The sequence below is a fragment of the Ovis aries genome, chromosome 2 (assembly GCF_016772045.2).
Source record: "Ovis aries strain OAR_USU_Benz2616 breed Rambouillet chromosome 2, ARS-UI_Ramb_v3.0, whole genome shotgun sequence".
NCBI classification, from domain to species: domain Eukaryota; kingdom Metazoa; phylum Chordata; class Mammalia; order Artiodactyla; family Bovidae; genus Ovis; species Ovis aries.
The window spans coordinates 139,135,424-139,147,738 of NC_056055.1; the positions used below are offsets into that span (position 1 = coordinate 139,135,424).

At 43.9% G+C, this 12,315-nt stretch overlaps 1 protein-coding gene across 2 annotated transcripts in view; it reads right to left on the reverse strand.

Annotated features, from left to right (window-relative positions):
• Positions 1-12,315, reverse strand: part of MYO3B (myosin IIIB) — a 447,193-nt gene that overhangs the window by 124,627 nt on the left and 310,251 nt on the right. For both annotated transcript variants that reach the window (XM_042242706.2, XM_060409776.1), the window contains exons 29-30: positions 4,973-5,074; positions 397-496 (exon numbers count right to left, since the gene is read on the reverse strand). In XM_042242706.2, the coding sequence (XP_042098640.2) occupies positions 397-496; positions 4,973-5,074 (202 nt within the window). The remainder of the gene's footprint in view (positions 1-396; positions 497-4,972; positions 5,075-12,315) is intronic.

The window sequence follows — 12,315 nt, forward strand, 5'->3', positions numbered from 1 at the left end:
TTAAGCCCCCAGTTTTTGTCCTTTCAGGCTGGTCAGTTCTTTGGTGGGGCGGGAGCTGTCTTGTGCACAGTAGACTGGGGAGCAGCGTCCCTGGCCTCGATCCACCAGACGTCCTTTACACAAACCCCCTGTGAAGAGTTGTGACAACCGAACATGTCCTCAGAAGGAGAGTGGGAGGGGGCAAAACTGCCCCCAGATGAGAACCACTGTTTTAACCTGCTGAGGCCAAATACAGGTTTCACTATCAAAGACTTTTGCCCACAGAGTAACGACTTGGAGGAATCTGGCGGGCAACACTTTCTGGCTCCACTCTCTCCAACTCACCAAAATAACACAGTGTAAGAAATACTTTTGTTTCATTGTCTGTTGGAATAAAATCTTACAGATAAGACTCACCAATTTTTCTCAGTGACAGGAGAGGTGCTTGAAGTCTCTGCATGGCCATTGCTGGGTTCTGCTTGTGGGCTGCTTTTATGATCGCCAGAGCCCCTCAGAACTAAGAGAAAACACACAAGTGCTTAGAGACTGAGGTAGGCAGGGTCTGATTTCAGTAGCCATCTATTCTCTCTGCAGCACCTTGCTGCCTGTCCTCACGCTGACCCTGACTTTCTGCAACCTTTGTCTAGGACGCATCATCAAAACGGACTTGTTCCGTGATGACAGGCCTTGCTTTGTCCTCAGTCCCAGCTGGCAAGCTGGATAAAATAACTCATCTTGTAGGAAAACAAGCCACCTGTCTATGACAATAGATATAAAGAGTAGACAGGTTGGAGGCCCCAAGGTGAGGAAGTCGGCAAGCAGCAGAACACATGAGCTGGAGTGGTGTGGTGCTGGACAGTCTTAGGAGTCCAGCTTCCAGTCCTGGCTGGGTTGGGCAGAGCTGCCTGTGGATGAGGATGGTGGTCAAGGAATACCTCCACAATGTGTGTAAGTAAGTGAAAGTGTTAGTCACTCAGCCATGTCTGAACCTTTGCAACCCTATGTACTGGAGCCTGCCAGGCTCCTCTGTCCATGGGATTCTCCAGGCAAGAATACTGGAGTGGGTATCCATTCCCTTCTCCAGGGGATCTTCCCAACCCAGGGACTAAATACAAGTCTGCACAGCAGGCAGATTCTCTACCGTCTGAGACAATGTGGGTAGGATTGCTACAACTAGGGATTCATTTCAGGAGGAACTCAGTTTTGTACTGTGATTTGAGGACAGCTCACTGGCGAGTTTCTCAAGAGTGAGAGTGACAAGCACAATTCCTCCTTTTATGACCAGGGCAGCTGTGACTAACTAAACATTGCCTTCTTCTCTTGAACTTTCATTTGGCTTCAAGTTCCTTTCTAACACAATGTTTCATGTCAGTGGTTCTCAAGATATTGGCCCCACGTTATCACAGCTAATTGAAAACACATCACAGAAAGCATCAACATCGCCTAAAAACTTGGTAGAAAATAAAATTCTTGGGCTTCACCCTGACCTAAATGAATCAGAAAGTCTGCAGGTGGAGGCTGGCAATCTGTGTTTTTAACAAGCCCTTGAGGTAATCAGGATTGATGTTGAGGTCTGGAAGGTACTGCTCCAGATTAACAATTCTTAATCTTGACTGTACGTTAGAATCACCCAGGAAGATTTTAAATATGCCTGAACCCAACTCCTAGTGATTCTGATACTGGTCTGGTGTGGGGTTGGCATCATTTTTAAAAAGCTCCCTAGATAATTTTAAGGTGTGGTCAGGGTTGAGAACCATAGTTACACATTGTTAACTAATCCCACCAATCCATTAGGGTCAGAAGGAGACTCTGTACCTATTTATTCTCCTTATTTTAGATCATCTAGAAAGAGCCAACCCAAAATACAAGCAATGAAGATAATCGACACATTTTTCAATTGTGACATAGTGTGGAAGGTGCATAAAATATTGAAGGTTTCTGTTATAATGATGGAAAATATAACATGATAAAAATGGAGTGCATTAAAAGAAATATGGAAATCAATTGTTTTTGTCTATTCTGTGAAGAGTATGCCCTGATTTTATATTATTCATTTGGTTCCTTAGGCATATTTATCTCTTGTGTAGCAGAAATGTGATTTTTTTCACTATCAGTGGTAGATAAGACCATCTGTTATTATTACTATTGCTATAAACACCAAAAGGATAAAAAGAAAATTTTATATGGAACATTATTACATTTTTATTATTATATACATACACTCACATGCAAACACACAAACCAAACCGTGAAACAACAATATTAAAAGAAGTGGGAAGCAGAAATCAAGAAAAATAGCCGCAGCCTTTTAGAATTTCAGGAACCGATCCCCTCTCCTCCCTTCCCTGCCTTCTCTTGATTGATGAACTCGTCTGGTTAGAGGACCAGGCAGGCTTCCCCCTCCTGGAGATTTTAAAACATTGTTTGACCCAAGCTCTCCATGAGAAGCAATATAAAAGTGAGAAATGATATGAAAAGAAAAAAAAAAAGAAGCCCACTTTAAGGACAAAAATATCTATTTCCTTACTAAGAAGGAAAATCAACAGAAATCATTTTTAATCTTGTCCTCTGGCCCAATTCAGCAGCACCAAGGGCTACCACTCACTGACCAAAGCCCAGATGGTCTTGTCCACACAGGAGGCGGACATTGTTGCTGTCTGCATCTATTTTGAGATCCTCAGTATGAAAATGAGAAATAGCAGTTTAATAGCAATCCAGAGAGGAAGAAGCACAAGCAAAGTGAGGAAGACCATTAACTGCATTTGGTTTGGACCCTCCTTATGAAGGTGCTGTGTCCATCACCAGAGAGAGGGGAGGCAGTGGCGCCTCTGACACTTGGCCAACGCTCCCAGTTATTCTGCCCAGGCTTCCAATAAAAACCCACAGAATTTCTGATCATGGAAGTAAAGGGAAAACTCATTCCTGCTTCTTCTTCACTTGCACTTCAGTCATCAAAATATTGATTTCTGAGTCATTTGAAGTTTAAAAGCCAAATAGAAAGGTATAGAATATTCTTATTAAAGATTAGATGAAGTCTGCTCCTCTGTCCGCCAGCTTTGTCAGAAGAGCAGTGACAAGGATTTGAGTCAAAGAGATAAACTTAAATCAGAAATGTTGTACACCTGACACAAATATAATGTTGTAGGTCAATTATACCTCAACTTTTAAAGTTTTTTAAATGAATAAAAAAGGTTATAGAACCACTGAATTCAAACAGAAATCCTAAATTGTCAAATACTTTTAAAAATACTTATTTGGCTGCACAGGGCCTTAGTTCCCTGACCAGGGGTTGAACCTGGGCCCCCTGCTTTGGGAGCCCAGAGTCTCAGCCACTGGACCACCAGGGAAGTCCCTGTCAAATACTTTTAAGTATGTCCAGTGACAGTTGGGATAATTCGGCATCTCTCTGGCAAATTAATTGTTAAACAAGGAGACTGGAGAAATGGAAACACGGAGAAAAAGAATAGCATGAAATAGGGTGACTGACTCTAAGTGAACAGATCGGGCTAAAGGAATTAAACCAGTGACGTGGCTGCGAAAAATAAATGATGCACTTCACTAGCAGAAACGTTCACAAAATATCAGACTTGAGGCATGTGCAGGTGTGACATGGCTCCTCCAGACATGGGTCTCCTGTCTCCAGGGAAGCATCCTGAAGTATCCTGGTTAAATGAAATAAAGAGATGCTGGGAGGGACTTCTCTGGCGGAGTCAAAGCCTTCCAGAGTCAGACTGAACTCTAGAGCTATTCATATTTCCCAGAAGAACTGAGGCAATTCGTCACATTTTGAAATAAAATGAAAGAGCATTTGATCATCAAGAGGGAAAAAATAAAAAAGCAGGTGTTGCAAATTAAAAATGCCTTTGGGGTCACTCAGGTAACAAATGAGGTTTGTGGAGAACCAGAGGATGCACATTCAATTTGAAAACATTTGGGTTCAATGTTTTCTGTTTGAGAAAAAAAAAAAAAAAGTTGGTCGGGCCAAACAAACCATACCGTATGTTGATTACAACAGGAAGACCTCCTATTTCTGACATCTGCTAGGGAGAACAGATCTAGACTGTAGGTCTGTAACATCTAGACAGCCTTCTTTTGAAATTGAAGTGTCTCCCTGTCTCACCTCCTAGCCTCCTCAAGTTCAAGAAACACTGCTGCTCCTGGGGCTCCCCCTCTTCTCTTTTTTCCCTCTCCCTAACCTCCTTGCCCTGAGGTGAGGCTTCAGTTGTGCATTTCCTTGAAACCTAGGCTGGGTTGCAGATTCCAAAGAAGCTGGAAGCACTCAGACCTCACTGCTGGGCCTGGAATTACACTGTACCTCCAAGCTCTATGGTGAGATTCAGGGCAACTCAGTCTCACATTTCATACATGTGAGCATCAGTATTAAAGGTCATATTTTTAAAATCATAGCTGATTCTTCAAGCAGAAGCTCAGGGACCTTCAATCTGAAAAAATGGAGGATTCTAATATCTTTTAAATGTTTGAAAACCACTGATCTAGTCCAATTCTTTCATTATACAATGATGATAATTAATAGAAAGCTTAGACCAGATACTGAAGTTTTAACTTCTTGTCCACAGTGTTCCTTCCCCCTATGAATGTGCTCAATGTATCAGTGTCAGGATCATAGAAAGATAGTCCTGAGAAGCTAAACTTTCAAAAGGTCTTAAGGTAAATAGGATAGAAACATGTCAGTGTCTGCTCCAAGAGGATGGGCTAAAGGGAGGCAGTTGGCAAGGAGAGCTGCCACGAGCCCATCTTCCCCAGTGAACAGTAACTGGGCACCCGGGCAGCTGCAGAGGGGTTGAGCCCCAGAGATAAGGGGCTCCCCTGCAAGGCTGCCCCTGAACTTAATCAGCTGTCACCTGTAGCAAAAAAAAACAGAAGAGTGGCCAGACAGAGGGATCACATCAGGTGATCATTTCCAGCTCTGGAATCTTCTCTGGAGCGTCCATAAATAAAGGAGACACCCATCCCAAACTTCTAATGACCTCACCTTTGTGGTTACCAGGCTCACTGGAGAACTGACCCTGCGCAGTTCCGCTGGGACCCCCTGTGATGGTGGGCTGTGGATCACTGCTTTGGTCTGAAGGGCACCCTGTGGAATGAAACAAAACATCATCTTCTCAAGGTTATGCCCTCCACCTGGATGAATTACCAAAGTGGGGAACACAGCATGGCGAGGGAAATCCACATTTTTCTTATGGTTTGAGGCTCTGAGGTGACGGATTTGGAGCTTATTTTGAAGAGTTAACAGTGCGGCTGTGAAAGGGCACAAGTATAGGGGACAGGACACTTAGCAACTCTCCTGGCCAGACTCTCCACCGGCTTGGTAACATGGGGGAGGTTAGGTAATCTGTCTCATTGATTGCACTGGTCAAATAGGGAGCTGGGTGACCGAGGTCATGAGTGCAGCAAGTGGGAGTTCCAGGAGTGACAAATGGACAGCATCCCCATTACCTTTCAGTGGCACCACCTGAGGAGAAAAAGAGGGATGAGGCCTCCTCTGTCTCTCCGCATGTCTATCCTGGGGCAGGCCTCTCTCTATTCTTTTTGTCTTGCAGTCCCGTTCACTGAGCTTTGTGGGTCCATGGTCAATTATGCTGTCATGGAAAAGGCAGACTATACACTACCTTTAGTGGAGGAACATCACCAGTGCAGTTTTTCATAGTCCAGTTAGCTTACCTCAGTAACTACAGTTAACTTACTGCAAGGAGATCCAACAGTCCATCCTAAAGGAGATCAGCCCTAAAAGAGATCAGTCCTGGGTGTTCATTGGAAGGACTGATGCTAAAGCTGAAACTCCAATACTTTGGCCGCCTGATGCGAAGAGCTGGCTCATTTGAAAAGACCCTGATGCTAGGAAAGATTGAGGACAGGAGGAGAAGGGGACGACAGAGGATGAGATGGTTGGATGGCATCACTGACTCAGTAGACATGGGTTTGGGTAAACTCTGGGAGTTGGTGATGGACAGGGAGGCCTGGCATGCTGCAGTTCATGGGGTCACAAAGAGTTGGACATGACTGAGCGACTGAACTGAACTGAACTCGCTTACTTCACAGTGATAAACATCTAAAGACTTCTCTACCAAGACCACTAATGGCTTGGGTGAGAAAGTGCTGCAGGGATGTTGCTGGCTGTCCCAGGTCTTCTTCCATGCTCCACGACCCACAAGGTCACAATGGGTTGAAAATGTCCCTACATCTCAGACCACCTCAGGTATCTGGAGAAGGCAGGTTCTTTCCAACTACACTGCTTGGCTTTAGAAGCAACTGTCCTGCCAGCGGGGCCTTCCTATCCACAGCAGGCTCCTCCCTGAGGTTTCAGCCCTAACTCTGTCCTGTCTCCTTCCTCCCTGGCCTGTGATCCAGAGGCTGTTTGCTCTCGTCTTGCATTGCTTCCTGACTCAGGCTGTTTCTAATTCTGCCAAAAATGCTTCTAGACATACCATACTAGAGTATTTGGGTCCTTTCTCCTTTTCTGTTTTCTCAGATGCGTTTCTCTCTATCCTGTCTCTCTCCCTCCTCCTGGATGCCTCTCTTCCCTCAAGCATGGCCCTCCTGGTGGCACCATGTCTCTCCATTCCTTGCAGGCAGCCCCATAAGAATTCTGTGATAAGTAATGCAGGCTGCCTTGGACCACACTTAAGCAGGCACACAGAGTCCCTGTCCTCATGGAGCTTGCATTCTGACACAGAGACTGAGCATACAAAGAGATGTTTACCCCACACCTCAGAACGTAACCTTCTTTGGAAATAGGGTGTAAACATATATAACTGGTTTAAAATAAGGTCCTGTTGGATTAAGGTGGGTCTTAAACCCAATCATCAGTATCCTTATAAGATGGCCATGTTAAGACACAGGACATGTTAAGGCCATGTTAGGACACTCTCTTGGGAGACCTGGGTTTGATCCCTGGGTCTGGAAGATCCCCTGGAGAAGGGATAGGCTACCCGCTCTGCTATTCTTGGGCTTCCCTGATGGTTCAGGTGGTAAAGAATCCTCCTGCAATGCAGGAGACCTGGGTTCAGTCCCTGGGTTGGGAAGATCCCCTGGAGAAGGGAATGGCTACCTATTGTCCTAAGCTCTTTACTCCTACAGGAAATCTCAAAGGTAGAGACCACTATCATTCCCATTTTACAGCTAAGGAGACTGAGGCACAGGGAGCTTAAATGGTTTTCCCAAGAAAACCACACACAGCTGGAGGCAGGCAGAGTCAGGATTCAAACTCATGCAGTTTTGCCCTGAAGTCTGAATTCCTAAATATTACAGGGTGTAGCCCATTTATTTAAACATTTAAAACCCATTAACCCCCACTGTCTTAGTAATGGAAATAAAAATTCACTTTATTTTATTCTTGTGCCTGGGCCTTTTAGAGTCCCACAGCTCGGCTGCTGCAGGAGGTGGCTCTGGCATTGCCTGGTGTTTGATGATCCACCTAGAGGACAGATCCAGGTACTGCTTCCAGCAGGGACACTGTCTGGGTAGGACTCCTGGCTGGTGATCTTCGCCTGGTGAGCTTTCCTGTCTTCACCATGGACCTGGCACAGAGGGTACTTACAGACGAGGTGCAGAGACCCAAGCTTCCCCTCCTCACTACTGCTGGCCAGTGGAACGAGAAACCCATGTGGTTTCTGGCTGGAGTTAGAGCTGGTCAGTAGCCATTTTACTAGAATTTAAAGAGGCCAACTTGTGGGAGGTCCAACAAGCAAATGCCACCAAAAGCAGCCCAAAGTTGAATTCTTTTCTTAAAGGGCAGAATCTCATTGACATACTTTTTTTTTTTGTCTACAGTTGTATCACAAGGCCTGGCCTCCGCCTCTACCACACAAAACAAATCTACTAATTTTAGGCCTATGAGCATTTCCACTCCGATTTTTCACTGCTGCTGCTGCTGCTGCTAAGTCGCTTCAGTCGTGTTCGACTATGTGTGACCCCACAGACGGCAGCCCACCAGGCTTCCCCATCCCTGGGATTCTCCAGGCAAGAACACTGGAGTGGGTTGCCATTCCCTTCTCCAATGCATGAAAGTGAAAAGTGAAAGTGAAGTCGCTCAGTCGTGTCCAACTCTTTGCGACCCCATGGACTGCAGCCTACCAGGCTCCTCCATCCATGGGATTCTTCACTAAATTAATCAAACTTTGACAGAGTTCAAAGAAAGTCTCGTCTGGTAAGCACTTTCTCTAACTTGGAGGCTAATGAGGGAGGCCTTCCTCTCCCCTGGAGATGAGCTTTCTGCCTGTCCTGGAGCATCATTGAGGAATTCCTCTTCCCTTCGGGCATCCTGTCTCCTGACTCCCAGCAGCCTTAGGTTGGATTCACTCCCTATAATTTATGCTCTGCTTGCTTCCAAAAAGGATTGAGGCAGGGACGCGTCACAGATCATTCACTCCTTGTGACTGTGTTAGTCGGACCTGGCTTAGTCCTCCTTTCAAGCCTGTGGTAGGCCAGGTTTCATCTGAGACTGTCTCCCTCCCTTGTTAAAAAGTCTATATTTTTAGAGCAATTTTAGGTTCACAGCAAAATGAGGGGAAGGTACAGAGATGTCCCATATACCCTCTGCCCCTACACATACTCAGCCTCCCCAGTTATCAACATCCCTCATCAGCTGTACATTTGCTACAACTGATGAACCCACACTGACACATCATACCTACCCCAGACCCATAGTTTATATTGCAGCTCGCTCTGGACGCTATACATTTTATGAGTTTGGACGTTATAATGACACGTATCCATCATTATGGTGCCACACAGAGTATTGTCACCGGCCCTGAAAACCCGCTGTGTTCTGCCTATGTGTCCTTCCTCACAGCTCCTCACCCCTTCACAACTATTGATCCTTTTACTGTCTCCATAGTGTTGCCTCCTCCAGAATGTCATACAGCTGGGATCACACAGTATGTGTTCTGTTCGGATTGGCTTCTTTCACTTAGTAAAATGCATCTGAGATTCCTTCATGTCCTTGAGTGTTAGTCACTCAGTCGTGTCTGGCTCTTTGTGACTCCATGGGGTGTAGCCCACCAGGCTCCTCTGTCCATGGAATTCTCCAGGCAAGAATACTGGAGTGGGTTGCCGTTTCCTTCTCCAGCTTCACGTCTTCAGTGGCTTAATAACTCACTTCTTTTTAGCACTGACGACTATTCCATTGTGTGGACATGTCATGGTTTATCCATTTACCTACAGAAGGACAACTTTTTTGCTTCCAAGACTTGGTAATTACAAATAAAGCTGTCTTAAGCAAACATTCCTGTACAGGTTTTTGTGTGGACATAAATTTTCAGCTCCTTCGGATAAATACTAAGGAGAATGACTACTGGATTACATAGTAAGAGCATGTTTAGTTTTATAAGAAATTGCCACATTCTCTTCCAAAGTAACCGCATCATTTTGCATTCTCACCAACAGTGAGAGTTCGTATTGCTCCACATTCTCACCAGCATTTGGTGCTGTTAGTGTTCCAGATTTTGGCTATTCTAATAGGTGAACAGTGGTATCTCATTGATGCCTTAATTTTATTTCCCTGATGATATATGATGTAGAGCATCCAACTGTCTTTCCATCTTTCGAAAGAAAAAAATTCAGTATTTTTATGTAGTTTACGTGACCACCCAAAAAGCATCCAGCAGAGTGTTCTGAATGACAGGATGTTCAAAATACATTTTGAGGGAAGGACAGGAGATCAGGAGTTATGCAGTCTGAATTGCAGGGAGGTTTCTTAGCCACAATCTGTAAAATGAGGTAAAATCTCTAACCTCCTTCTCAGCGTGACTATGATATTATAGGAATAAGGAGATTGGAAGTCCTTTGTGTGAATGTATGAACTGTAAATTGCTGTGCAAAAAGTATAAGATGTTATAAAGATAAGTATTTCTATTGGTTAGTCAAGAAGGAAGCAACTCCTACCTCCAATATCATCCTGGCTTCTTATAAAACAAATTTATTTACTTTGCTCTAAATTTTTCTTAAAACAACAAGGCTCTGAATGTTTTTAGTAGCTTTATTCATCATCACAGGAACTGGAAACAAATGTCCTTTAGCTGGTAAATGGACATAATTGTGGCACATCCACAGACCAGAATTCTGCTCAGCAATGAAAAAGAACAAACTACTGAAAATGGAGCAACACTAATGAATCTCCAAAGCATTAGGCTAAGTGAAAGGAGTCAGAGTCAAATATCTACATACTGTATGACTTCACTTACATGGTATTTTAGAAAACATAAAATTACAGGGACAGGAAAACCAGTGTGGTCACCAGAAGCTGGGGGTGCAGAAGGGATGGACGACAGTAAGGGCATGAGTGAACTCTTTGGAAACGTCTTTTTCTTGATCGTGCTGGGGGTTACCTGACTGTACGTGATCATCCAATTTTATCAAACTGAGTTTTGCTATATGTAAATTATACCTCAATAAAACACTTTTAAAAATTTACCAAATTAAAAAATAAAAAGGGTAAAGCCTCCTTCTCCCCAAACTGGATTGTTTCTGGACAGCAGGATGCAATTGCTCCTAACCCACTAGGAGGAGAGTCTGGGGGAAGAGCCTTGCTGTCAACGAGGGACACTTCACAAAACGTTTGCATCACTGACCATAGCTGGTTTTGACACTAAGCACTTGGCTCAAAGTCTCTGAAATTAGCAGCCTGTGGTTGCTTATACATCTCACCCATCACAACTTTATTGACGAGAATGGCTACCAGCTGTCACCTCTGCCTCCGCCTCTGTGCTTGGTGATTCAGACTGCATGGCCACGGCAAATCAAGCCATGATCCTGCTATGGCTCTTCGTGTTGGGGTTTGAACTCCTGGCCAAATGGCTGTTGCTCAGCTGTTATGCTGCCAATCACCTGTCACTGCGGGTTAAACGTGATAGGCTCACCCATATCTTCCAACTCTTCAGACATCTCAAAGGCAACTTGCTTTCCACAGCAGGAGGCAGCAGTCTTAGTGATATTCAACTCCTGGATTTTAGAATTCCTGACTTCTGGGGGCGGGGTACAGAGGAAACTTGCTATTTTACAGAACAAGCTGCAGAAGGGCCTCAAACCCATGAGTGGGAAAATGATGTCAGGAGCATATCACTTAAGTCATAACAATTTTGAGGTCATTGGAAAATGTATCCACACAAATGAACCACGCTCTTGGCATGATGGATCATAGCTCATTACAAAAAGAAAGCTGCCTGAAATCTTTCACATGCTATTGCTGTGTTTTAATTTTTCCCTGTCAGATAGGCAAAGACATAAGATTCAGAAAATTCTCTCTTTTATAAAGATTTTATTATAACTGTATTTGAGATCTGACATGCACTATCTTTTCCTCCAAAAGTGAGGGAAATAGTTTCATCTTTCTGAAGTTACAACATTATTATTCTAATCATAGAAGAGTATTTCACAGACTCATTTTTTTTCCCCTCAAGTAACTTCATACTTAGGAAGTGGGGACAGAGAGGAAATTGACACTTACTGAATAGCTGCCATGTGCCAGGTCCCAGGCGGGATACTTTGTGTCAATTACCTGCTATGATCTTCACAACAGTCCTGAGAATTAGACCTTAATGAGTCCCATTTTGTAGCTAAGGAAACTAAGGTTCAGAAGTTAAGCGATTTCCTCTAAACCATAAGACAAACCTGGTGGTACAGCCAGGATTTAAAGTAATTTTGACTCCAAAGTCCACATGCTTAGGATGGTATATAAAACTCTCCCCAAAGCTTTGACTGGTGCCATATCCAAGATGGAAACCAATGTTACAGCTGGTCTACTAAAAAGAGCATTGGGTGAAGACTCAGAACAGGGCTCTGATACTCGTCATTAAGCTCATGTAACACATAAGGGGAGACAACTTATGTAGACTCTCTGTGCTTCTGTTTCATCTCTTTGGGGAGACAACAAAATCTGCTTTTTTACACACAGAAGTCTTTTGAGGAAAACAGTTCAATAATTCTTGTCACAGTACAGTTAATTTTCCCCCTAAAAGTTTCTTTACTGTTACTTGGACAGAGTCCCAAAACTAATAAGGGTTTCATAAAATGTGACATCACACTTTATGATTCTATGTGAAAAAATGAAAGACATAAATGCAATTCAAGAGTGTTGTTGACATCATTATTAATCAATTATTGACTATAATGCTGCTTCACTCAATGGTGAGGTGGTAAAGATACCAACTGAAGAACTGCCTTTTTGCAGCCAGATTCTGGAGCTCTACATGAAGTCCATAAGGGAGGAAATGATTCCCACCCAAAGAGGTTCTATCCATGGGTTTACTCTGAAATTTAATCTTGAGTCCTGGGATGCCAACCACGGCACCAAAGCCTCATCTTCAGCATTTCCACGCT